Genomic DNA, 25,041 nt, shown 5'->3' on the forward strand with positions numbered 1-25,041 from the left:
CAACCTGCGGCACCGCCCATCTCCAGCAACGCGCCTGCGCACTCGCGCACTGCCTGCCGGGAATTGTAGTTTCTGTGTTGTGGGGCCCGGCAAGTCCAGTGGCTGAGCTCCGGTGCCGCGGCGCCAGAGGGCCGAGGCGGAAGTGGGGCAGCCACCTGGGGGCCGAGGGCTTGGGGTCGGCGGTCTCGGGGCGCCGACAAGGGGCGTGGGACTCAGGAAGGGCGCGTGCGCTGCCATAGGCCCCGGGGGAGGAGGCAGGGCAAGGCCAGGCCAGGGGTCCAGTGGTCCGAGTAGCCAACCTGGAAGATGCACAAGAGGAAGGGACCCCCGGGACCCCCGGGCCGAGGCGCCGCCACCGCCCGCCAGGTGAGTCTGTATCCCATGGCCCCGCCGAGGTATCCCATCCCACCCTTGTCACACGTTCAAGGGAGGGCCCCACCCCACAGGGGAACCGGCTCTCCACTCCCAGGTGAGCCCACGTCCCCGCCCCCTAGGTTAGGTTTGACCCCCACAGTAAGGCCTGTTGGCCCGGGCTCCCCAGCTCCTGGCGCCCCGCCCAGGGCTCAGGGCCACCTGTTGCAGTAGCAGCTCCAGTCAGGGAGGAGAAGGCCTCGAACCTGGGATAAGAAAGACAGTTATGGCTTTCCTGGACTGAACACTGTGGAACCCTGGCATCAGCTTGGCCAGGTCATACTTTTTTATCCCCATTGTACAGATGAGGACACTGAGGCCCAGAGAGGTGAAAATAACTGTCCAAGGTCATAGGGATCAACTGCTTGGCCAGACCTAAAGGCAAATCCAGTCTTTGCCGTGAGCCCACAGAATTGTGGTTGGGCCCCGTCTCCCTCCCTTATTACCTTTTTCCTGGGCACTGGGAGAGTTTGATTTTTCTCAGCTTTGATGGAAGGAGCTCAGGCCAAAACTTAGTGCCCAGGTATTAGTCTGGCTGACTTGAAGTTCCCTCCGGGCTTCTCCATATTGGATACTTGGCTTCACACCTCTAAGCCTCAGTCTTCTCATCTGTACAATGGAGGCCTTAAGAATGTATGTCACAGGATAGCTGTGAAAAGTCACGACTATCTGTGATAGTTTACAGAGAGTGCTAGAACATAGCGCTCAATAAATGGTATCATCATCATTACTATTAGATGGAGCCGTTGTATGATTGCTGATACTTGGCCATTTTTGACCCAAAGAAAAGGGGGTAATTTGTGTACTTCAGCCTAATATTATCATGTCATGGTTGGTCATTAACAAGGATAGGATAGGAAGACAGGTGTTTCACACAGCCAAGACCTCACTTCCAACTTCAACGCTGTCTGTGCTTCCTTTTACTCTTGACACCTCCAGCCCTCCTGCACAGCTCCCTCTGCTGAAGATGCTGGAATGGAAAAACCCAGTTGTGCAGAGTGACTTTGCTTTGGGGCAGGGTGTAGGGCCTTATTTCACCACTGAACTTGGCTGGCAACCCATCATGGGTGTGGGCTCAGAGCAGGCAGTTGGGTCTCTCTCTACCTGCCCTTTGCCCCATGTTGATCTGTGCCAGAGGAGTGACTTGGCCCATCTTGGACACCTGTTGTGTCCGGGGCCTGTTCGCTGACTGGCTTTCCCCAGGATCCCTGAGTTCCTCCCCAGGGGACTCCAGGTCCATCATAGCTACCTCTAGCTAGCCAGGGTGCATCCCATGGTATGACAGAAGCCCCATTGTTTCCACAGCTGGGCCTGCTAGTTGACCTCTCCCCAGATGGCCTGATGATCCCTGAAGATGGAGTTAACGATGAGGAACTGGAGGCTGAGTTCTTGGCCTTGGTGGGAGGCCAGCCCCAAGCCTTGGAGAAGCTTAAAGGCAAAGGTGAGACTCTCAGTACACCCCTGAACATTTTCTGAGCTCCTGTTTGGAGCTGGGCACTGAGGCGATGAGAATATGCAGACAGAGAAGGTCCCTGTCCGCCTGGCAACCTAATTCTGGGGAAGAGTTAAGCAATCGGCTCTGGCCCCAAAATGAGGATTCAAGTCCCACTTCTGCAACTAACTGGCTGTGTGACTTGCTGAGTTTCAGCAACTATATGGGGCTCAGTTTCCCTGTCTGTAAAATGGGAATAATCACCAATAATGGATGTGGCATGTCCTCCAACCCATGGTTCTGTGATCAGGGCTGGGATCGGGGGAGACCTGTGGGCTGGACTGGGATTCCAGGAGGAGGAACCTGCAATGGGAAGGGCCAGGTGAAGAGTGGGGGAGGGGGTGAGTCACAGTTTGTGCACAGGCCCTGGAAGAGCTGGCAGGGGGCAGGGGACTCTGCAGGGGTCAAGTGGGGCTGGAGCTTGGGCACATGGAACCTTTACACTTTATAGCTAATGCAGTTGATCCTTGTTAGCTACAGATTCCAAATTCATCTATTGGTTTAAATTTATTTGTAACCTCCAAATTAGTTGCTTGTTGCACTTTTGCAGTCATTCACAGACATGCACGGAGCTGCCAGAAGTTTGAGTCACCCAGTGTGCCTGTTCCTTGCTGAGGCGACACTCTGCCTTCTTGTCTCAGCGCATAAACAGTGTCCTTTTCTTGGTCTGTTGAATGTCACGCTTTTCTCATGTTTGTGCTTTTTGTTGATTTTGCGGATCCACATGGCCCCAAGCATAGTGCCAGAGTGCTGTCTCCTGTTCCTTAGCGTGAGAAGACTAGGATGTACCTTGTAGATAAGCTTCGTTCAGGCATCAGTTATAGTGCTATTGGCTTCAAGTTCTGTGTTAATGAATCAACAATATATATTAAAGAAGGTGTCTTTAAGTAGAAACACACATAAAACAAGGATATATATTACCTGTTTGACAACAGTGTTGTGCCCAGAGGCTCATGGGAACCTAATGCTGTATTTCTTTCAGGGCCAGTGGGCTCATTATTCACTAATTCCAACTTTATAGAACATGGGTGCCGTGAATAACAAGAGTTACATGAACAACGAAATGCTGACAGTGTGCTGTTCTAAGAGCTGCATTTACCTTTAGTCCCTGCAGTCTATGGTGAGGGAGAAACTGTTACTGTCCCCATCTAACAGATGGGAAGACTAAGGCCCAGGGAGGTGAAGCGACTTGCCCAAAGTCCCACAGTGAGAAAGTTGCAGATCTGGGGTTCCAACTCAGGCTTGTCAAGGAAGAGATGAGGCCAGGGAGATCGACAGGGAGTAGGATCATGCCTATTGGCCCAAGGACAGTGGGGTGCCGTGGAAGAACCAGGAGAGGGAGACATACTGCCCACTGCCTGCTACCCTAATTTTCATGGCCATGGGTGAATGGGACAGGAGACCGGGGACTCTTGAAGGATCCTGGTTCAGCTGGGGCCTCGCGTTGCCTCCAGGTCCCCTGCCCATGGAAGCCATTGAGAAGATGGCCAGCTTATGCATGAGAGACCCGGATGAGGATGAAGAGGAGGGAACAGACGAGGAGGACGTGGAGGCTGATGATGACCTGCTGGTGAGCACCCGGGGCGGAGCGGGAGACCTCCCTCCCCTTGTTGTCCACCCAGCAGGCCCTCACAACTGGCCCCCGGCCATGTGTCCCTGCAGGCGGAACTGAATGAGGTCCTTGGGGAGGAGCAGAAGGCTTCAGAGTCCCACCCTCCTGTGGCCCAGGTATACCCCTGACAACAGTGGTCTGTGCAGCCCAGGGTTCAACGGCTCCCTCCTCCCTCTCAACCACGGAGCCTCACACAGGTGGTGGGGTGCCTCTGATCCCCAGTTCTCCACCCTGGGAGATGGGCGATGATTTCTGCCCCTTCGGGGTTGGGGGGGGCAACACACCTGGTATACAGTAGGTACTCAGCCCAGGAAGCTGTCGGGGTGGGTCTGAGAGAGGGGTCACCGCCCAGCCTGTGCACCTGGCCCCTCCCGCAGCCAAAGGCCACAACCCCCAGCCCAGGGCTGGAGGCCACCTTGCAGGAGAGGCTGGCCCTCTACCAGACTGCGATCGAAAGCGCCAGGCAAGCCGGAGACAGTGCCAAGATGCGGCGCTACGACCGGGGGCTTAAGGTGAGTGGGCAGACAAGAGGGTGACCAGGTCCTCACCACTGCCCCCTGCACCCAGCTCCAGGCTCCTCCCAAACCTACGTTCACACCTTCTCCCAGACACTTGAAAACCTGCTGGCCTCGGTCCGGAAGGGCAAAGCCATCGACGAAGGGGACATTCCGCCGCCTGTGGCTGTGGGGAAGGGTCCAGTGGCCACACCAAGCCACACGCCTGCACCCACCCAGCCGGCCCCTCTGAACCCGCTGGCCCCAGATCCCCGGGTTGTCGTGGAGAGTCCTCCTTCCGCTGCTCCATCCTCGTCCCTGGCCTCAGCTAAGCCCCAGCCACCCCCAGGTAGGCCACAGGCAGGGCTGGCTGATGTGGGCTGATGCGGGGGTATCCATTTAGTGGCTGGCCCTTTGTTGGGGGTGTACATGGCCTGCACTGATTTTTAGATATTTTTTAACACTTTTCCCTCCCCAGATGCTACTTTCCAAGGGGAACACAGGCTCACAGGAGAGGTTTTCTGTCTGTGGTAGCTGTAAAATATATTTTACAAAACATTTGCCATTTAACTATTTTTCAACATGCAGTTGAGTGATATTTATCACTTTCACAATATTGTGCAACCACCACCTCTATCAGTTTCCAAAACTTTTTCATCCCCCTCTATTCAACATTAACTCCCCATTCGCCTTTGCCCAGTCCCTAGGAACCTCTGTTCTGCTTTCTGTCTCTGGATTTGCCTCTTACAGATAGTTCATGTAAATAGAATCATCCACTATTTGTCCTCCTGTGTCTGGCTTCCTTCACTTAGCAAAATGCTGCAGCATGTGTCAGAATGCCATTCCTTTTTAGAACTGAACAGCATTATGGTTTTTTGGGTTTGTTCTGGTTTGGGTGTGCCATGTGGCTTGCAGAATCTTAGTTTCCTGACCGGAGACTGAACCTAGGTCCCGGCAGTGAAAGTGCAAAGTCCCAACCACTGGACCGCCAGGGAATTCCCCATAGAGTTTTTTCTTTTTTTTTAAGATTTATTTTTATTTATTTATGGCTGCGTTGGGTCTTCATTGCTGCTCGCAGGCTTTCTCTAGTTGCGACAAGGGCTACTCTTCATTGTGCTGCACAGACTATTGTGGTGGCTTCTTTTGTTGCAGAGGATGGGCTCTGAGTGCACAGGCTCAGTAGTAGTTGCACCTTGAGGGCTCTCAAACACAGGCTCCATAGTTGTGGCTCACAAGCGTAGTTGCTCCATGGCATGTGGGATCTTCCCAAGACCAGGGATCGACCGCATGTCTCCTGCACTGGCAGGCAGATTCTTAACCACCGGACGACCAGGGAAGGCCCCCACCCATAGAGTATTAAGTGAACAGTTCCCAAGCCCTCAGCTTGTCCATCGTTCCTAAAACTCACTTGCTGGAGAACACACCTCCCAAGAAGTTTTCTTTCCCTTAACCTCCCCTTCCCCCGCCTTAAGAAAAGAAAATGGGGCAAACCAACTGAGATACTCCAAATGCTGGCCTGAGGTTCAGAAAGTGAACCCCTAGTCTCTGAGTGCTTCAGCCAAGCTGGTTTCTAAGCTTTTGTTTTTAGTAAAGCTCAAAGATGACTATTGGAAATCGTGACCTGAGATTCTCAGCTGAAATCACCAACAGTTTTTCATAATGGGGTTTTCTGTATATAGCTGCGCGGGGACCCTGAAAATCACGTGACATCTGTAAGACTCTGTCTCTTCCCATCTATTTGATGATGTGAAGCAGGTTTCTTTGCACATTAAAAACAAAAAAGGAAAGTAGGAAAAGAATGAACAAGGAAGCAGGAGCTAAGTGCTAGTGGGTGGACCCGGCCCCCACCTTGTCAACAAGAGCTGCCTCGCCAATACAATTTTACTCTTAGTATATCAAAATTATTTATCAAAAAAGCTCGATATAGTTAAGCTTTGCTCAGTTTTGTGCAAAAAATAATTCCAACAGTAATTCTGCCCCCAAATAAATTTTAACACTGAGAGGGACTTTCAGTGGCAGGAGATAAAGCCAATGAAATGTCAGGATGTTACAGGACTTCCCTGGCAGTCCAGTGGTTAAGACTTTGCCTTCCAATGCAGGGGATGCAGGTTTAGTCTCAGCTCGGGGATCTAAGATCCCACATACCTCGGGACCAAAAAACTAAAACATAAAACAGAAGCAATATTGTAACAAATTCAATAAAGACTTTAAAAATGGTCCACATTAAGAAATGTCAAGATACTGGGCAGGGAGAGATAAATTAGGAGTTTGGGATTAACAGATACACCTTACTATATATTAAATAGTTCCAAAAAAACCAAGGATCTACTGTATAGCCCAGGGAACTTATCCTATACGGTAGATTTACACATTTTTATATATATAATGGAAAAGAATCTGAGAACATTTATTTATATAGATACATAAATGAATCAGGTTTCTATACACCTGAAATTAACACAACATTGTAAATTAATTATACCTCAATTAAAAAAAAATGTCAAGTTGTTTTGCTTCAAGTTGGACACCTTCTCAGGCAAGTCCACCAAAACAAAGCAGTGAGTCCAGTTATCAGTCTGAAAAAGTACAACAGGTACTTTGTACTGTTTTCCAGGTATTTCTAGGATGTATATCTGGGTGGTGAGTGGTGTATCTATTGTATTTTTTTTTTTAATACCAACAATTGTACTTATTGATGTCAATTTAAGAATACTTCTCCTAAGAACATATTAGGCATATTATTTGAAGCTGTATCTAATATAGTGTTTTAAAAGCCATTTAATCCTGTTTCCCAACTTTGCTGATACACTGCAGAAAGGTACATTTAAATGTACAATAAGGTGTTAAAAAAAGACTCTCAAGTACCCAAATACATCATGTTAGGATACAATTCTGCCAAAAACGTGTATGTAAATAAGGGAAGATCTGAAGTTCCTAATTGTTCACTGTGAACCCTGGCGTATATTTAAAAAGTAGGACTTCATGGTCCTGTGGTTGGAAATCTGTTGGCCGATGCAGAGGACACATGTTCAATCCCTAGTCGATCCCAAAAGCTTCCACGTGTCCGGTTTCTGTTGACTGATAAAGCATACCTGGATTTCTTCAGCTTTGCTTTATTGCAATTCACAGATTAGTGTGATTTTTTTTTTTTTTACAAATCAGTTTGTGGTAATTGTACTCTGAGGAAGTCTGTTGGCACCATTTTTCCAACTGCGTTTGCTCACTTTGTGTCTGTCTGTCACATTTTGGCAATTCTTAAAGGATTTCAAGGGTTTTCATTATTATTATACTTGTTATGGGGGTTTGTGATCAGTGATTTTCGGTGTTACTGCTACAGTTTGCTGAAGGCTCAGGTGGTAGTTAGCATTTTTTAACAATACCTTTATTTTAGTCTCATGAGTATTTATCTTTGGCTGCCTCCTTTGTTGCACGTGGGCTCTCTCTAGTTGCAGTGAGCAGGTTTCCCGTTGCAGTGGCGACTCTTGTTGCAGAGCATGGGCTGTCAGGTGTTCAGGCTCAGTAGTTGCAGTGCATGGGCTTAGTTACCCTGTGGAACAATGAAATTTTCTTACGTGAAAGTATGTACATTGTTTTTTTAGTCATAATGCTATTGCATGCTTCATAGACTACAGTATAGTATAATAACTTTTATATGTACCGGGACACCAAAAAACCTGAGTGACTCACTTCATTACAACATTTGCTTTATTGAGGTGATCTGGAACCAGACGTATACTAAGAGGTATGCCTGAAAATGGATAAACAAATGTGGTCCATCCATATAATGGAAAATTATTCACCCTGAAAAGGGAAGGAAATTCTGACACATGCTACAGCATGGATGAACCTTGAAGCCATTATGCTGCGTGAAATAAGCCAGCAACAAAGGGACAGATACTGTATGGTTTCACTTATAGGGGGTCCCTAGCGGAGTCAGATTCCCAGAGACAAAAAGTAGACCAGTGGGTGTCAGGGGCTGGGGGAGGGGGGTGGGGAGTTAGTGTTTAATGAGGACAGAGTTTCAGCTGGGAAAGATGGAAAGAGTGCTGGAGTTGGATGGTGGTGATGGTTGCACAACAATGTGAATGTCCTTAATGCCGTTGAACTGTATACTTATAAAGGGTCAAGATGGTAAATTTTATCTTGTATTTTACCACAATCTGAAAAAATAAAAAGGGAAATATCGGTGAGTTTCAGATCACTATGGTAGTTAGGATACATTTGATTTAAAAGAGTAGTGTGATGATTTTCTTTATCAAATGTCAGTATTTGAAGACACTAGGAACAACAGCACTTGCTACTTTCTCACCTCAAAATGAAAAGTTTTAGATGTCAACTTAAAAATGTGTAAGAGTACAGAAAGTTTTCCAGAATTTTCTTGGGGGCAAAATAGCATTGGCTCTAGAGACTGACAGTCACAGGGTTGAGTCCTCACTGTGCCTTCTTCAGGCTGTGTGATTTGGGGAAACAGCATCCCCTCTCTAAGCCTCAGTTCTCACATCTCTAAGGTGGTCCTTTGTTGTGAGAATTAAGTAGAAATAGTTTGTGCACCATCCCTTCTCCCAGGTCCTTGCAGCCCTGGCCCCCTGGCTCAGTTGCAGAGCCGCCAGCGCGAGTACAAGCTGGCTGCCCTCCACGCCAAGCAGCAGGGAGACACCGCCACTGCCGCCAAACACTTCCGTGTGGCCAAGGTGCGTCCAGAGGGGTCAGGGTTGGAGGTAGAGGACAGGATGCTTCTAACATTGTGTGATAGCAAAGAACAGGGGCTCTGGAGTCAAGACAGACCCAGATTTGAATCCTGGTCACTCCGTGACTATAGTTTGTTGCACCTCCTGAAGCCTCAGTTTACCCTCTCTGTGAAATGGGCATAAATGTCTAGAGGAGGCTTGAGCAAAATACCACAAAAGGACTTCCCTGGTGGTCCAGAGACTGACCACCAGGTCAATCTGCACTTACACTGCAAGGGGAGCAGGTTCAATCCCTGGTCACAGAACAGCCAAAACTAAAAATTTTAAAAAGATGCTTGCTGCAAAGGAAGTGACAGAGTGGGGAGTCATCTGCTGTGTGGCAGGTCGTGGAGGCTCCCCATGGGGTCCTAGCCCCCAGCTGTAGCCTCCTCCCCTGATCTTCCTTCTCCCAGAGCTTTGATGCTGTCTTGGAGGCTCTGAGCCGGGGAGAGCCTGTGGACCTGTCGCGCCTGCCCCCTCCACCTGGTGAGGACCCCACCCTGCCCATCCTCCAGGACTGCTGGAGGTCTCCAGGACGTTCTTGCTGATGCTGCCGCCCCTTTGGTCAAGGGGACCCCAGGGACCCCAGCCTCAGGCCAGACTAGCCTGGTCGGGGGAAGGGCGGCCACAAGTAAGCCCCCCACTGGACTGGACCTGTCTACCCCTAGACCAGCTGCCCCAGGGCCCACCATCACCACCTGTGCAGCCTCCAACTCCTGCTGTGGTGCCCTCCACGCCAGGTAGGCTCCTGGGACCCTGTGGGGTGGGCCAGCCGGAGCAAGACAGTCTCCTCTCACCGAGACCCTTAACTCTACCGTCTGGTCTGACCCAGAGGCTCCTCCACCCCCGAAGACTCTCCTGGAGGCACTAGAGCAGCGGATGGAGCGGTACCACGTGGCTGCAGCTCAAGCCAAGACCAAGGGGGACCAGCGGAAGGCTCGCATGCATGAGCGCATCGTCAAGGTGCGTGGAGACCCAAGTAGGCGGGTCGGCCACCCCTAGAGACCTTGCCCAGGAAGCCTTGACACCTGTGTTCCCTGCAGCAATACCAAGACGCCATTCGAGCCCACAAGGCTGGCCGAGCGGTGGACGTGGCGGAGCTGCCTGTGCCTCCAGGTAGGCCCTGCCCCCCAGCCCCACCCCACCACCCTCTGAGCCTTTGCAGGTGCTGTTCCCTTCTGCTCTCCAGGCCCAGGGAGCTGATGGCTGCACCTTCAGAAATTCTGCAAGCTTGTTGGACAATGGGTACCTTAAAATCGTTTACCATGGGAATGTTTATACAACAGAAATTGGCAAACACTACAAATTAGGAGGTTTTTATCTGAAGAGTCTGTTCACCAGCCCACCACTGTCTGGTCACTTATTTATTTTAAAACATTATATATATTTTTTGACTGTGCTGGGTCTTTATTGCCGCACAGGCTTTTCTCTAGTTGCAGCGAGCAGGGGCTACCCTCTAGTTGTGGTACACAGGCCTCACTGCGGTCACTTCTCCTGTTGCAGAGCACAGACTCTAAGGCATGTGAACTTCAGTAGTTGTGGCTTGAGCTCTAGAACCCAGGCTCAGACACTGTGGCATCGGGGCTTAGTTTCTTCGCAGCATGTGGCATCTTCCTGGATCAGGGATCAAACCCATGACTTTTGCTTTGGCAGACGGATTCTTTACCACTGAGTCACCAGGGAAGCCCCTGGCCATTTCTTCTTTGACTCACTCCTTCCTAGTCATCAGCTCTCAGTTTTACAGAGATCTCCCTAGCCTCCCGTCACCCCGCCGGTGGGTTGGAGATGTCTTCTGGGGTCTCAGAGCTGCCTGTGTGTCCACCATGAGAGCAATTACAGTTCTGCACATTGGTCCCCCGGGAGTCCCTCCAGGCCCAGGGCCACCTCTTATGCCCCAGCATGCCACCTCACATGGTGCTTGCTTGTTGGAGTCTGGTCAAGACCCGGCCAGGGTCAGGCAAGAGGAGCCAAGAGCAAAGAAGGAGGTTAGAATGGTCTGACATCTCCACCAAACCAGCAGCAGCTCCTTCCTTGCATTCAAAATAGATTCAGGGACTTCATTGGCAGTCCAGTGGTTAAGGCTCCGCACTTCCCCTGCAGGGGGCGTGGGTTCGATCCCTGGTTAGGGAAGTAAGATCCCACATGCCTCGTGGTACAGCCCACCCAGCCCTTCCACAAAGAAAAGAAAGAACCAAGAAAACGCAAAAGTATTGTGTTGGCCAAAAAGTTCGTTCAGGGTTTAAAAACCAGAACAGACTTTTTGGCCAACCCACATAGATTCAAAGGCCTGAAGCTCCTTAGCAGGGGAAGAACCTGTGTCTCAACCATTATAGTGTGGGCCTCACCCTCCTGACTGGGTCCCAACTGGCCACCTAGGCTTTCCCCCGATCCAGGGCCTGGAGGCCACCGAGCCCACCCATCAGAGCCTGGTGGGGGTCCTGGAGACCGCCATGAAGCTGGCCAACCAGGATGAAGGCCCTGAGGACGAAGAGGACGAGGAGCCTAAGAAGGTGTGAGGGGCCAGGGCCTTGGGGTGAGGCAGGGGAGTGGCATGGCAGCAAAGCAAAGCCCCAGTAGTCCTGGCCTTGAGCCAGGAAGAACCAGCTGCACATCTGGGCCTGCTACTTCCTGGCCATGAGGCCACGGGCAAGTCATCTTGCCCTCTGAACTTCGGGCTCCTCTGTACAGTGAGCACAGTACTAGTCCCTACCTCCTGGGGCTGTTGCCAAGGTTTAGTGTGAACAAGATCGTATGTTGTGTTCAGTGCTGAAGAAATAGAAACTGAGATGGTCAGTGTTGTCGCTGTCAGGCCTCAACCCTGTGGGCAGCAGACTCATCACAGGCGCTGGGAAAGTTCTGACTTGCTCTCCAACCCTCTGCAGCTCAGCAGCCCTGCAGCCCCCACAGCCCAGCCCAAAGCCCCACCTTCAAAGGCACCCCCATCAGGATCCGCCCCCATAGCCAAAGCAGCCCCCAAAGGCACATCCACCAGAGGTAGGTACACCCCTCCCCACCTGGGCAGCCAATTGCCTGGCTGTGGGTGGGGCAGCACCCGCAAACACCCCTATACCCACAGCCCAGCAGCAGCTGGCTTTCCTGGAGGGCCGCAAGAAGCAGCTCCTGCAGGCTGCGCTGCGAGCCAAGCAGAAGAACGACGTGGAGGGCGCCAAGATGCACCTGCGCCAGGCCAAGGGGCTGGAGCCCATGCTGGAGGCCTCACGCAATGGGCTGCCTGTGGACATCACCAAGGTGAACCCTCTAGGCCTTCTGGACTTTCCCAGGCACTCACCCTTCAGACTTCTGCCACTTAGCAGTCACATGACTTGGAATGTATTCATCAGGGTCCAGGTTAAACTGCTGTAACAAACCCCCCTTTCCGGCCCAAGACAGTGGCTGAAATAAGACAGACATTTATGTTTCCTGTATGTAACACTCAGGGCATTCTGGTCTCTAAAACAGACGTCTAAAAAAGTCCTTCAGGGCCCAGATTCTTTCTATCATGCTACTTTGTGACACCCTAGGAGGTCATTCTTGTCCTTGTGGTCAAAGTGGATTGACCTTTGACCAGATAAGGGGGGGGATGCCTTATCTGCCTCCGGGCTATGGGCAGTGATGTGGAGTTGCCGTCACTTCTACTTGCCTCCCATTGGCCAGAATTGGGTCATGTGGCCACACTTAGCTGCAGGGGAGGCTGGGAATGTAGTCTCTTGCTGGGCTGCCGTGTGTCCAGCCAGAGCTCCATTACTAGGGAAGAGGGGTTGGAGATCAGGGTAACAAATTGTGCCATGTGGGACAGACCATCCACTTCCCTTTGAGGATTACTTTTCTCCTTGGGAAAGAAGAACAGGGCCTGCAGATGGAGCTGTAGTCAGGGAAGGCCTCTTGAAGGAGGTGTGATGTTTCCACAGAGCCCTGGGTGGGTCTGCTCATGGTAGTCCAGCAGGCCCCTCCCTCACAAGCCTCGTCCTCCCCAGGTGCCACCTGCCCCTGTCAACAAGGATGACTTTGCCCTGGTCCAGCGCCCTGGCCCAGGTCTGTCTCAGGAGTCTGCCCGACGCTACGGCGAACTCACCAAGCTCATAAGGCAGCAGCACGAGGTGAAGGGGGCTTCCCTGCCCAGGTCACCAGGCACACGGCGCCCCTCCAACCCTCCCCTCACTGTCTTCTGCTCCCCCAGATGTGCCTGAACCACTCTAACCAGTTCACTCAGCTAGGCAACATCGCTGAAACCAGCAAGTAAGAAGCCCAGCCCCCATGCCCCACCAACTTCTGCACCCCGCAGCCTGCCCCGGGACCAGGGACCTGAGCAGGGCCTTCTCGCTGGCAGATTTGAGAAGCTGGCGGAGGACTGTAAGCGGAGCATGGAGATTCTGAAGCAGGCCTTTGCCCGGGGTCTCCCCACGCCCACTGCTCGCTTTGAACAGAGAACCTTCAGCGTCATCAAGTAAGGCCCCCTGTACCCTGCCACTGGCCCTTTTGGAGAGGGCTTCACACTCCCCAGAAGCCAGCAGAGGTCTTGCTTCTGGAGGAGAGTTTGGGTGGTCTGGTGGGAGCAGAGCACGTGCCAGTGTCCTGAGGCAGACGTGCCGTGTAAGAGAAGGATGGCAGTGGCGTGTTGGCAGTGACGCGTTTGGAAACGGGGGCAGTCTAGTGAAAGCAGAGGCCTGGGCAAGCTCATGGAGTGGTGGGGAGGGTCCTGCTCCCGTTACATCATCTCACACTCCAGGGAGCTGGGATCATTTTTCCCACTTGTACACAAGGTTAGGGGTGGCCACTGGGGTAACCTAACATCACCACGTAGGAACCTGCACCCCTCACGCTGGCTCCCCCACATCTGCAGAGCCTGGCGCCCTGTCACCCCCTCATCTCCTCTCACTGACCCCACTTCTCTCACCTCCAGCCACACAGACTTCTTTTTGGTCAGTCAGACACACCAGCCGTGTTCCCACTCAGGACCTTTGCACCGGCTGTCTCCTCTGCTTATACCCTCTTATACAGATTACCATGTAGCAGCCTCTTCTTTTTCTTTTTTAAAAGTTTTTTTTGGCTGCACTGCATGGCCTGTAGGTTCCTAATTCCATGACCAGGGATCAAACCCATGCCCCCTGCAGTGGAAACTCGAAGTCTTAACCACTGGACTGTTAGGGAAGTCCCTGTAGCAGCCTCTTCTTGACATTCAGAGTCACCTATGATGTTACTTCTCCTGAGAAGCCCTCCTTGATGGCCCTGTCTAGAGCAGCACCTCCCAAGCACACGCCAGTGTTTTAATCCTCTGCAGAGTTGTTTTTGTTTTGTTTGTTTATATATTCGGGGTCATCTGTTCACTCAGCTAGCCAGGGCTCCCTGAACACAGGCGCAGTCTGCCTCATTTGCCTCTGTATTTTCAGCAGTGAAGACACTGGCTGGCATATAGTAGATGCCAAAAAAACCTTGTCAGAGAAAGAGAAGGTCCCACAGCAGCTAGGGCACTTGGTGAATTCTAGAAGATTCCAGAAAATTCTAGAAGGTTCCAGAAATCCTATGCAAGGCAAGCGGTCCCACAGAGGTGAGGCCACTGACTGGTGCAGAGCTGGTTCCAAATAAATATGTGCAAATTTATGAAAGGACTAAACAAGTAGCCAGTGGCAGACCTCGAATGAGAATTGTAGTCTGTCTGGTTCTAAAACTCAAGCCTAGGACCTGAGACACCCTCAAGAGACTGAGGGGAGGGCCAAGAAGGCAGGCAGGGTGGTGGCACTGAGGGCCTGTCTCCCACCCTCCCTCCCGGAAGGATCTTCCCTGACCTCAGCAGCAACGACATGCTCCTATTCATCGTGAAGGGCATCAGCTTGCCCACACCGCCAGGTGAGGGGGCACCAGGCAAGGGGCAGGGCTGTGGGGTCCACCCATCTGCCCAACTCTGACCCTTGTCTTCCCGCAGGGCTGTCTCCTGGTGACCTGGATGTCTTTGTTCGGTTCGACTTCCCCTATCCCAACGTGGTACGTGGGGAGCTGAGGGGGGATGGGTTCCAGCCCCTTCAGGCCTGGAGGGTGTGGGTCTGGCGGGGATTCAAGGGCAGGCCCCAGCCCCTGAGCTTTTTCACCTCCTGTCTGGTCACAGGAAGAAGCTCAGAAAGACAAGACCAGCGTGATCAAAAACACAGACTCCCCTGGTGAGCCCTGGCAGGAAGCAGTCCCCCGCCTCCCATCCCCACAGAAAGCCCATGAGACCATAAGCTGACCCTGCCCCTCCTCTCTCCCTCCTTCCCCTGGCAGAGTTCAAGGAGCAGTTCAAGCTTTGCATCAACCGCAGCCACCGTGGCTTCCGAAGGGCCATCCAGACCAAAGGCATCAAGTTCGAAGTGGTCCACAAGGGGTGAGCTGGGGCCACAGGTGCTTTCTGGGCCTCCAGAGCGGGGGAAGCTGCCCAGGGCCAATCATTCTGTCCCCTCTCACACACACAGGGGGCTCTTTAAGACTGACCGGGTCCTGGGCACAGCTCAGCTGAAACTGGACGCCCTGGAGACGGCATGCGAGGTCCGAGAGGTCCTTGAGGTGAGAGGTGGACATTGGTCTGAACACGGGTATTGCCGTGCCACTCACGAACATCAACCAGATGCTCCCTGCCCTGAGCCTCCCAAAGGTCCTCTCTGCTGGCACAGCCCCTTCCCGGGAATACCAGGCTTCCCCACTACCCAGCCCTAAGTATCCTCTGCACCCTGCTCCATTAAGAGCGGCTGGTGTCTCAGCCATACCCAGAGGCTCATATTTTGGAAATTTCTCTGGTTGTCCTGGAGCCCAGCCCTGAGCCTCCAGCCACAGCCTGTTTCTTCTTTTATTTATTTATTTTGGGGGGAATTTTATTTATTTATTTATTTTGGCTGTGCTGGGTCTTTGTTGCTGCGCAGGCTTTCCTCTAGCTGTGGCAAACGGGGGCCACTCTCTAGTTGTGGTACGCAGGTTTCCCGTTGCAGTAGCTTCTTTTGTCGTGAGCGCGGGCTCTAGGGCACGCAGGCTTCGGTGGTTTCGGCATGGGGGCTCAGCAGTTGCAGCTCCCGGGCTCTAGAGCGCAGGCTCTATAGTTGTGGCACACGGGCTCAGTTGCTCAGCAGCATGTGGGATCTTCCCGCACCAGGGATCGAACCCACATCCCCTGCACTGGCAGGCGGATTCTTTACCATTGAGCCACCAGGGAAGCCCCACTGCCTGCTTCTGAACAGGCTCCCCTCACTGCCCCCAGGTCCTGGATGGTCGCAGGCCCACAGGGGGGCGGCTGGAGGTGATGGTTCGGATTCGCGAGCCACTGACAGCCCAGCAGTTGGAGACCACGACTGAGAGGTGGCTGGTCATCGACCCCGTGCCAGCATCCATGCCCACAGTGAGACCCCTGCCCGTCAGCAGCCCTGGAGGGAAGGGAGGGCTTGGTTCAAGGTGGCTGAGACTCACAAGACTAGTTCTGTCCTCTGAAGCAGGTTGCTGGCCCCAAAGGGAAGGCTCCTCCCATGCCTGCTCCTATGAGGGAGCCAGGGAACAGGTAGGTGACTGGGCCCAGCTGTGCTGGAGAGAATGCCCCTCTTCTTATCTCAGCCTCTCCTGGACAACTTACCATCAGGCACAGATTAAAGCATGTCTCTCCTTTCCTGGCTCCTTTTCTCCTGGAGCATCTAGTTTAAACTCCTCAGCTTGATCTTTAAGACCTTTTGTGATCAGACCACTGTCAATAATCCAGCCTTCTTCCTGTTGGTTCATGGCTGCATTTAGTTTTCATGAGCCTCTTGGCTTCTCTGTGACAGCACCCTGAGCACCCCTATCGCCACGCTTGCTCCTTGCTCCTCTGCCCAGCTCTGACTCCTTTGATTCTCAGCTTGGCTGTCACCTCCTCCAGGAAGCCCTCCCTGACACCTGGCATCACAGTTGCCTGGGTGTACACCCCTTGTCCCTGTCAGGTGGTGGATTCAGCAACACAGGGGTGGGCCTGGCTTGTCTCCCACTGTCCCCCGGGGCCCAGTATGTTTGTTGAATTAACAGGGTTGGGGATGGGAGTTCCCTGCAGCCCCTCCCCCTCCCCAACCCCATAGATCAGCACGGCCCCTGCATAGTCTCAGCGTGCTGGCCTTCGACCAAGAGCGTCTGGAGCGGAAGGTGGGTGCCACCCTACGAGGCTCAGTGGGGCAGGGCTGGGGGGTCCGCAGGTCCCTCACAGCTCCCTCTGCATCCTCTCCCCCGACCCCAGATCCTGGCCCTCAGGCAGGCGCGGCGGCCGGTGCCCCCTGAGGTCGCGCAGCAGTACCAGGACATCCTGCAGCGCAGCCAGTGGCAGCGGGCGCAGCTGGAGCAGGGAGGCCCGGGCATGCGGCGGGGTAGGAGCTCAGGGATGGGTGTGGGGGGAAGGGTGGGGGGCGTGGGCCCATCCTCATGGCCCCCCCACCTCCATCCCTCAGAGTACATGGCCCAGCTGGAGCGCCAGCTACAGTTCTACACGGAGGCTGCCCGGCGTCTGGGCAATGATGGCAGCAGGGTGAGCTGGGCAGGCGTGGGGGCGTGGCCAGGGCCACTAGGGGCTGCCCGCTGACTCCTTCTTCACCCCCTAGGAGGCTGCCAAGGAGGCACTGTATAGACGGAACCTGGTCGAGAGTGAGGTGAGCAGCTTGGGCATTGAGAGCCAGGTGGGCAGGTGTGGTCCTGTCCCCCATCCTGACCCGGGCCACTTCTCCCCGCAGCTGCAGCGGCTCCGCCGGTGAGGGGCAAAGGGACAGGTGGCCCCCCAGAGAGCTGCGAGCGGTCCTGCAGCCCCTATATTGCCACAACCTCGGACCAGACAAGCAGACAATCAGTGGACAGTCAACTCTGGACGGACACATACCCCACTGGGCCCACCTGGCCCGGCCGGAGCCTCCCCCAGCAGGGGGCGTCAGCAGAGTCTGCCAGCCTGTGTGTGCCCCTCACCCAGGCCCAGCTGGGTGGGCCCCAGAAAGTCAGTTTGCACAGCCCAGGGGTGCACAGCCCCTTGCCGGCCTCCAAAGCAGGAGGATGGCTGGGACCAAGCCCCCAGGGCCCTTGCAAGCACTTTACTCCCTGTCCCTCCCCAGCCTTAACCCTGATGCCCACCCACACCCCAAAGAAGCCACTGAGGTGAGCCAGGGTCAGCCAGGCTCCCCAGAGGGTTGCCCTGGCCCAGCTGGGCCCCCAGGGCAGACACATGGAATAAACAGCCAGGGCCACACCTGGCTCACTCTGTCCTGCCCTTGTTTCTTGTTCCTGGCCCCAGTGCCTGGGCTGGGCTGCCCCACCCCTGGGGGCTGATGAAGAGGTGCCTGCGAGAGGAGCAGGGAGCGTACCCATGAAGGATATGGTCTATGCACACACTCTTTGCAGAGATGTGTGTGAAGGCCCATGCGTGTGTCTGTAGTGCACCTGAGGGCATCTGCTTATGTCTCTCCAGCTGGTGGCCTTGGGTGTATCTGGGTTTACACACAAGGTCAGGTCATATGTGGTGGTGCTTGGTGACCCATGTGCGTCTCAGGGCCTTGCAAGGCAGCCCTGCCGCTCGTGGGCCCCAGGACCTGGACTAGACTGCCGGACGCACTTAGCATCCCAGAGCTTCAGCTTCCACTGCTGGATACGGCACGAGAGCCCCTGCCACAAGCGGAAGGGCACCTGGTCTGCGGTGAGCACTTGCAAGGGCTAGGGGTGTTTTTCTGTTTGTTTTTTGGTCACGCTCCAAGGCATGCAGGATCTTAGTTCCCCAACCAAGGATTGAACCCACACCTCCTGCAGTGGAAGCGTGGAATCTTGACCACTGGGCCACCAGGGAAGGCTGGAGCTAGGCTTTATTGTCTCCATTTGCACAGGCAGTTGGGGGGCATCCAGCAGGGCCCGAGTTGCCTGTACGCCCAGTGTGCACGTGGTCTGCTCCAGTCTCCTGGGCTCCCTGGGTGTCTGGGTGGTGGCCCCTCCCAGTGTCCCCGCCAGCACAGGATGGGCAGGCCCAGCCTCCAGGCCCAGGAGAGCCAGGTCGAGGCCCCAGGTGGGCGCTGTCTCCTTAGTCCATAGCCCAGCAGAGCCCCAGGGATCTGGGCCGTTCTACCGGGCTCCTCAAGGCTCAGGGGCCTGCTGCCCGTGGCCTGCGTGGGGCTGTGGGCGGCAGGTGGACCAAGACTGGCTCGGGGTTCCCAGTCGTGTCTACTACGCGCAGGTGCAGGAGGCCCAGGAAGGCTTCAGGTGCGATGCTGGTCATGTGAAGCCTGTTGGCCCTGGACCGAGAGACGGGTGTGAGGGCACATTCCTGGGGAGAGGCCCACCTGGGCCCGCCCACAGCCCTGCCCTGTCTACCTGGAGTTGGCTAACCCAGCCACCCGCAGGGTACCTGAGGAAGAGGGCACGCAGGCGTGGTGTGCTGAGAAAAGCTTCAGGGCCCACGTGGCCGATGCGGTTGCCCTGCAGGTGCAGCTCCTCCAGGGCCTCGGGTAGGTCAGGGGGCACGAAGGACAGCTCATTGTGGCTGAGGTCCAGCACCTGGGCAGGCAAGCAGAGATGGCGCCGTGGTGGCCCCAGGCCCTGGGCCACCTGTTCAGCCAAGCCCCAACCTGCTCCCCTCCCGCGCCCTCATGTACACCCAGCCTGGTTCTTCTGCCCCCTCCCCCCACCTACTTCGTGGCTGCCAAGTCCTGCCCTCCACAGAGGTAAACTGAGTCCCTTCTGGGGCAGGCCTCATTCTAGGTGACGGGGGCCCAGACAAGGTCCCTGCCATGGGAGCCACTGATGCAGCCGATCACTCACAAAGACAGTATTGGGTTGACCCAAAAGTTCTTTCGGGTTTTGCCGTAACATCTTACGGAAAAGCCTAATGAACTTTGGGGCCAACCCCATTCTTCCCTGGTGGCTCAGATGGTAAGAATCTGCCTGCAATGCAGGAGACCCGGGTTCCATCCCTGGGCCAGGAAGATCTCCTGGAGGAGGGCGTGGCGTCCCAGGGCTGGCCTACATACAGGGGGGGCTCTCTTTCTAGCATCTCAAGGCTTTCCAGGGGAGGAGCTGGCCAAGCAGGCAGAGGGGTGAAGGAGCTGCCCTGTTTATAGTATGGCCAACCAGCCTGCCCCTGACCTGCAGGGCTTGCAGCTCATGCCAGGTGCCAGGCCCAATGCCACCCACACGCAGTTGGTTATGTGCCAAACTGAGCTCCTGAAGCTGGTGCAGGCCACCCAGCGGCTCCGGCTCGAGGACCCGCAGCTGGTTGCGCTCCAGCCGAAGTGTGTGCAGGCTAGCGGGCAGGCCGGAGGGCAGCTGGGTCAGCTGGTTGCCAGCCAGGTCGAGGCTGCGCAGGGCCCGCAGCCGGCGGAAAGCCCGGAGGTGCACGCGAGCGCTGGCCAGGCAGTTGTAGGCCAGGTTGAGCTCGGCCAGTCGGGGCGTGGAGGCCAGGTCACGGGCGCCCAGCGTGGCTACACGGTTGTGGGGCAGCACCAGGGCCCGCAGGCGGCGGGGCAGCGCCTGGGGCACTCGGTCCAGCCTGTTGCCGTAGAGGTGCAGCGTGTGTAGGCCCCGCAGTGGCCGCAGCGCTCCGGCTGGCAGCCCCGTGGCCCCCAGTTGGTTGTGCTGCAGTAGCAGGTAGCGCAGGCCCCGCAGGCCACCCAGCCGGGCTGCCTCCACCCAGCGGATGCGATTGCGGCCCAAATGCAGCACGGCCAGGGTGCGGGGCAGGCCAGCGGGCACCGCAGCCAGCTGGTTGTGGGACAGGTCCAGGTACTCCAGGCGGTGCAGCTTGCTGACAGGAGAGAGAAAGGTGGCGTCGGGCTGGGCATCCAGAGTGGAGGCCCCAGATGGATACTGCAGGGCAGGTTGGGGTGGGGAGAGTTGAGGAGCTGTCCTGAGAGATGTCTGGGCTTTCCAGGTAGCTCAGTGGTCAAGAACCTGCCTGCCAGGGGAGGAGGAGACGCAGGTTCAATCTCTGGGTCAGGAAGATCCCCTGGAGAAGGAAATGGCAACCTACTCTAGTATTCTTGTCTGGGAGAGCCCATGGACAGAGGAGCCTGGTGAGCTACACTCCACAGGGTTGCAAAGAGTCAGACATGACCGAGCATGCAAGCACACACCTGAGAGATGTAAGGTGGAGATTTCAATTTGGGGGTGATGAGCTGAGAGATCTGGGCAGGAAGTAAGTCTGGGGTGACTAGGTCAGAGTTCTGGGTCTGAGATCTTCATGTGGCAGCTGTGATGTTGGGTAATAAGACCAAGGCACCAGCTGGTTGGAGGCCAGGTGCTTGGCCAAGCCTGGTACACGGTAGGTACACACCAAATGAGGCCTTGAATTGGCCATAAGGCGGGGTGGTGAAATGGAGGGCTGGGGCTCCCAGATTCTAAGTCCTCAGACCCTACTGCCAGCACGAGCCTACACCCCCCAAACCCCTGTTCCAGGCCCCACCTGAACGTGGTAGCATCCAGGCCACTGTCTGTCAGCTGGTTGTGCTGAAGGTAAAGCTCACGGAGGTGGGTCTGGCGGCTCAGGGCTCCTCGGGGCACCTTGGAGATGAGGTTGTTCTGGGAAGGGAGGAGAGAATGAGACAGGGGCCGGGGCAGAGGGTAGTAGGGAGCCACAGGGGCTCCTGAGCAAGGCACGAGGTGTTCTTTTGAGCAAGGCTGCTCAGAGAGAGCCCGTGAGCACCCATGCCGGAGGAAAGGACCCAAAGACACTTCTGACTGCTGGGATGACAAGGGGTCCCCCAGGACAGAGGTGTGGGGCCCCGAGGGGAGTGGGGACGTGGGGGTGGTCGGGCGGAGGGGGCACCTGTAGATGGAGCCGCTCCAGTGAGGGCGGCAGGCTGGGCGGCACGTAGCTGAGTTGGTTGCTGGAGAGACTGAGGGTGGCCACCGCCTCAGAGCCGCGGAAGGCGTCAGGGGGCAGGCCGGCATTGCTCAGCTGGTTGTTGTGGAGGTACACGGACCTGAGGGGAGCCAGGCTCCTGCCACCAGCCCGGCCCCGGCCTCCCCACCACCCCGTGCCCCAGCTCAGGGCAGGCTTCAGACTGTGTGTGTGTGTGTGTCAGGGTGTGTGGGGGAGTGTCTGTGTGTGGGGGAGTGGCGTGGGTGTGATTGGTGTGGGTGGGTGGGTGGGTGTGATTGGTGTGGGTGGGTGGGTGGGTGTGACAGTGAGTGGATGTGTGTTGAGTGTACGTGTGAGTTTGAGTGAATGTGTATGTATGTGTGTGGGAGTGGTGTGGGTGTGAGTGTGTATGTGTGAGTGTGTGTGTGTGAATGTGTTGAGTGTATGGTGTGTGTGAGTGGGTGGGTGAGTTGAGTGAATGTGTGTGAATGAGTGTGTGTGAATGTGTGGGTGTATGTATGTGAGTGTGTGTGTGTGGAGTGTATGTGTGAGTGTGTGCACTCTTCTCCAGACACAGCATCCGGGGCCCTGTCTCCTCCGCCACCCAGAGCCTCCCCAGGGTTGGCTCATGACCCCAGTCAGACCCCAGGGTGCAGAGTGACCCCAGGCCTACGCAGGTCCCAGCGGGGCCTGGGCTGGGCCAGAGGCTGTACCTGAGCGCCGGCTTCTCCCCAAATGTGAGCGGGAAGATCTCAGTCACTTCGTTGGCAGCCAGATCAGCCACCCGGAGGGAGCGGGGCAGAAACTGGGGGGCCACAGAGAGCTGTGGGAGCACAGCGCAGTGGTCCCCGTGGCACCCCTGCCCTGCCCCTCCCTGCCGGCTGCCCACCTCCCCTCGGCGCTGTGTAACCCCAGCTGGCTGCGCCCTTGCTGGTCCCCGCCGGGGGCGGGGTGGGGGCGTGGCGGGGTGCTCACCTTGTTGTGGGCCACATAGATATGCTGCAGCTGTGTGAGCGACTCGAAGGCCTCGTCGGGCAGGCCTGTGCGCGAGGTGGGCGGTGAGGGGACCCTCCTGGTGGTGGCGAGGGCGGGGGCAGCCTGGCAGAGGCTCCTCCAGGCCCCGCCCCTGCTGTGTCCTCAAAAGCCACAGCCCCCACCCCCCATCCCCTGAGTTTCCATCCTGCTCAGCAAAGGGCAGTTCTGGGAACTGCCGCAGAGCTGCCCACAGACCCAGCTGGGGAGGGAGAGGGCAGCGGGGACCGGGCTGTGGAGGGGCCTCCTCCCGTTGTCCTCCTAACTCACCCTCAGAGGAGATGAGGTTGTTGTGGAGGTTGAGGGTCCGCAGCCCGCTGAGACGTGACAGCTCGTTGTAGGGGAGCTCCTGGAGCTGGTTGTTCTGCAGGGCAGGCCGGGGTCGGGGGCGACATTCACACCCTGACCCCTGTGACCCTGGGCCCTCAACAGATGGCCCTTGCAAGCCCTGCTCCTCAGCTTCCCGTCAGCCTAAGCAGGAAGCCTCCACACCCTTTCACCCTGTTGTTGTTGTTGAGTCGCTCAGTCATATCCGACTTTTTTCTGACTCCATGGACTGTAGCCCACCACGTCCCTCTGTCCATGGGTTTCTCCAGGCAAGAATACTGGAGTATATTGCCATGCCCTCCTCCAGGGGATCTTTCTGACCCAGGGATTGAACTCCCGTCTCCTGCTTGGCAGGAGGGTTCTTTAAGGCATTACTTCGTAACAACCCGTAACAAAAAGACACTGACCCCCAATGCCCCATCCACCCCTACAATTGACCCTGGATGCCTCATTACACTTGACCTCAAGCAGCCCCTTAATCAGCAGACATTGACCCCTCAGACACCCCTTAGCCCCTTCCACTTTCGGCATCTGTGCCCCCCACCTCCTCTCACCTGACTCCTGCACAGACCCCTACATACTCATCAAGACCAACTCCCATCTGTGTCACGACCCACACGCTCAGCTCCTCACTCCTGCACAGGGACCCCGCACCCCCAACCCGGCACTCTGCAGGCTCCCCCCTCCACCCTGGGAGCCGCCCTGCACCCACATGCCGGCCCCACCTGCAGGGAGAGGTGCTGAGCAGCCCTGGTGATGTTGTCCGGGAACACCTGGAGGTCCAGGCCGTCGCAGTCCACCGTGTCGGGCCGGGGGCAGGAGCAGCGTGGGGGGCAGGCCCGGGGTGGGGGCTGGGAGCTCTCCCCCAGGTGGGGGAAGGAGGCGTCATCCTCCATGCCAAGGGCGGGTGTGGGGCTAGGCAGCAGCAGGAGCAGCAGCAATAGGCTCAGTCGCTGGGAGTTGAGGGACAGGTCAGGGTGTCCCCAGACTGGGCAGGGGGTCACCATGGCAACGGAAGCATCCCCGCCTGGTGGGGGGTGTGCAGAAGACGGGCAGGCCCCACCCTCAGACCCATCCCTGCCCCACCTTACCATAGCCAGCCCCACTCTGCCGTCTCGCCCGAACTGCTGACCAGGGTTCATTAATGGAAACCAGGCGGTCACCTCTGGAGGTTGTGCTGTGGCCGCCACCGCCCCCCATCTCACACAAACCCCCTTCCTCCCCCCCAGCCTGTTCCCTCAGGGGCTCGGGGGAGCTGGCCCACCCTTTCCCCGCCCTGCGGAGGGCGGGCAGGCACCGGATGGGGTGGTGAGGACCGGCCAGCCCATCCCCTTGGTCCCACCCGCCTCCCCCAACCACCCCAGCTCTGCTTGCGTAACCTCGGCCAGCCTGGGCCGGGCCACAGGAGCGAGGAATGCTTGGGGGAAAGCTGAGATTCGCCCTGTCTGGTATTTGGGCCGACCGCAGGAGTAGGGGTGGGGGCAGAGGAGTGGAGGACACTTCAGGGCACAGGAGGGTCCCCAAGGAGCAAGGGCCAGGGCAGGCCCTGGCTCAGCCTGCCGGTCCAGACACCAGCCTGGGGTGCTCCCAGTCAGGCCTGCCATCTGGGCCCCTCCTGCCCTCTGCCAGCTGGACTCACTGGCAGCTAGACTCCCCCTGTACCCAAATGGCCACAGCTGCTGCGGCCAAGAGGAAATTACAAGTATTGAGGCACCAGCCATGTGGTTAAGGATGTGCGCTCAGTGGCAGCCTGCCTGGGCTTGAACCTGGGCTCTGCCGCCTCTCCCGGCCTTGGTTTCCCACTCTGCAAAGTGGGAGAGTGGTTGTCTTGCCCTCCTGAGTGGGGTAAGGATTCAATAAGATAATGCATAAGAAGGAGATGAGAGAGGTGACTTCCCAGGTGGTCCAGTGGCTAAGACTGTGCTGTCAACACAGGGGGCGGGCTCGATTACCAGTCAAGGAGCTAGATCCCATGTGCTGCAACTGAGACCCAGCGCAGCCAAACAAGTGCTTGAATGTGTTCACGTGCTTGGTCGCTCCGGCATGTCCGACTCTTTGTGACTCTACGAACTGGAGCCTGCAAGGCTCCTCTGTCCATGGGATTCTCCAGGCAAGAATACTGGGGATCTTCCCAACTCAGGGATCGATTG

General features: G+C 56.1%; 2 protein-coding genes across 10 annotated transcripts; one reads left to right on the forward strand and one right to left on the reverse strand.

Annotated features, from left to right (window-relative positions):
* The first annotated feature begins 76 nt into the window (after positions 1-76).
* CC2D1A (coiled-coil and C2 domain containing 1A) lies at positions 77-17,954 on the forward strand. Of its 7 annotated transcripts, none has more exons than XM_040240899.1 (29): positions 77-366; positions 1,717-1,852; positions 3,358-3,473; positions 3,566-3,631; positions 3,893-4,027; positions 4,124-4,358; positions 8,576-8,700; positions 9,150-9,222; positions 9,405-9,476; positions 9,569-9,699; positions 9,780-9,852; positions 11,113-11,246; positions 11,619-11,730; positions 11,813-11,985; positions 12,711-12,833; positions 12,914-12,972; positions 13,064-13,180; positions 14,507-14,580; positions 14,657-14,715; positions 14,837-14,888; positions 14,992-15,091; positions 15,180-15,270; positions 15,956-16,093; positions 16,170-16,249; positions 16,794-16,857; positions 16,949-17,075; positions 17,157-17,233; positions 17,307-17,354; positions 17,436-17,943. In XM_040240899.1, the coding sequence occupies exons 1-29, from the start codon at positions 307-309 to the stop codon at positions 17,454-17,456; spliced, it is 2,871 nt and encodes a 956-aa protein (XP_040096833.1). In that variant the 5' UTR covers positions 77-306; the 3' UTR covers positions 17,457-17,943. The 7 variants fall into 7 exon arrangements, with proteins under 7 accessions (XP_040096833.1, XP_040096835.1, XP_040096830.1 ...); XM_040240901.1 differs by having other exon boundaries at positions 16,188-16,249; XM_040240900.1 differs by having other exon boundaries at positions 83-366; positions 16,185-16,249; positions 17,436-17,949.
* A 573-nt stretch (positions 17,955-18,527) lies between these two features.
* Positions 18,528-24,180, reverse strand: PODNL1 (podocan like 1). 3 transcript variants are annotated; one of them, XM_040240904.1, is made up of 10 exons: positions 23,983-24,180; positions 23,617-23,844; positions 22,835-22,928; positions 22,508-22,572; positions 22,246-22,355; positions 21,497-21,653; positions 21,134-21,249; positions 19,819-20,476; positions 19,082-19,230; positions 18,528-18,968 (listed from the first exon to the last, which is right to left on the reverse strand). In XM_040240904.1, the coding sequence occupies exons 1-10, from the start codon at positions 24,031-24,033 to the stop codon at positions 18,818-18,820; spliced, it is 1,779 nt and encodes a 592-aa protein (XP_040096838.1). In that variant the 5' UTR covers positions 24,034-24,180; the 3' UTR covers positions 18,528-18,817. The 3 variants fall into 3 exon arrangements, with proteins under 3 accessions (XP_040096838.1, XP_040096839.1, XP_040096837.1); XM_040240905.1 differs by lacking the exon at positions 23,983-24,180 and having other exon boundaries at positions 22,246-22,337; positions 23,617-23,967; XM_040240903.1 differs by lacking the exon at positions 23,983-24,180 and having other exon boundaries at positions 23,617-23,967.
* Between the last annotated feature and the right edge of the window lie 861 nt (positions 24,181-25,041).

Source organism: Oryx dammah, unplaced genomic scaffold (assembly GCF_014754425.2).
Source record: "Oryx dammah isolate SB20612 unplaced genomic scaffold, SCBI_Odam_1.1 HiC_scaffold_5, whole genome shotgun sequence".
Classification (NCBI taxonomy): domain Eukaryota; kingdom Metazoa; phylum Chordata; class Mammalia; order Artiodactyla; family Bovidae; genus Oryx; species Oryx dammah.

Bases quoted from the DNA above. Each gene is read 5' to 3' on its own strand.
- CC2D1A (XM_040240896.1), top strand. From the start codon at position 307: ATGCACAAGAGGAAGGGACCCCCGGGACCCCCGGGCCGAGGCGCCGCC. The intron at 9,477-9,568 runs GTAGGCTCCTGG...GGTCTGACCCAG, and splicing joins TGTGGTGCCCTCCACGCCAG to AGGCTCCTCCACCCCCGAAG. The intron at 14,889-14,991 runs GTGAGCCCTGGC...TTCCCCTGGCAG, and splicing joins CAAAAACACAGACTCCCCTG to AGTTCAAGGAGCAGTTCAAG.
- PODNL1 (XM_040240903.1), bottom strand. From the start codon at position 23,898: ATGGTGACCCCCTGCCCAGTCTGGGGACACCCTGACCTGTCCCTCAAC. The intron at 22,929-23,616 runs GTGGGGCCGGCA...CCTGCCCTGCAG, and splicing joins CTCAGCACCTCTCCCTGCAG to AACAACCAGCTCCAGGAGCT. The intron at 22,356-22,507 runs GTGAGCACCCCG...GTGCTCCCACAG, and splicing joins TCTATGTGGCCCACAACAAG to CTCTCTGTGGCCCCCCAGTT.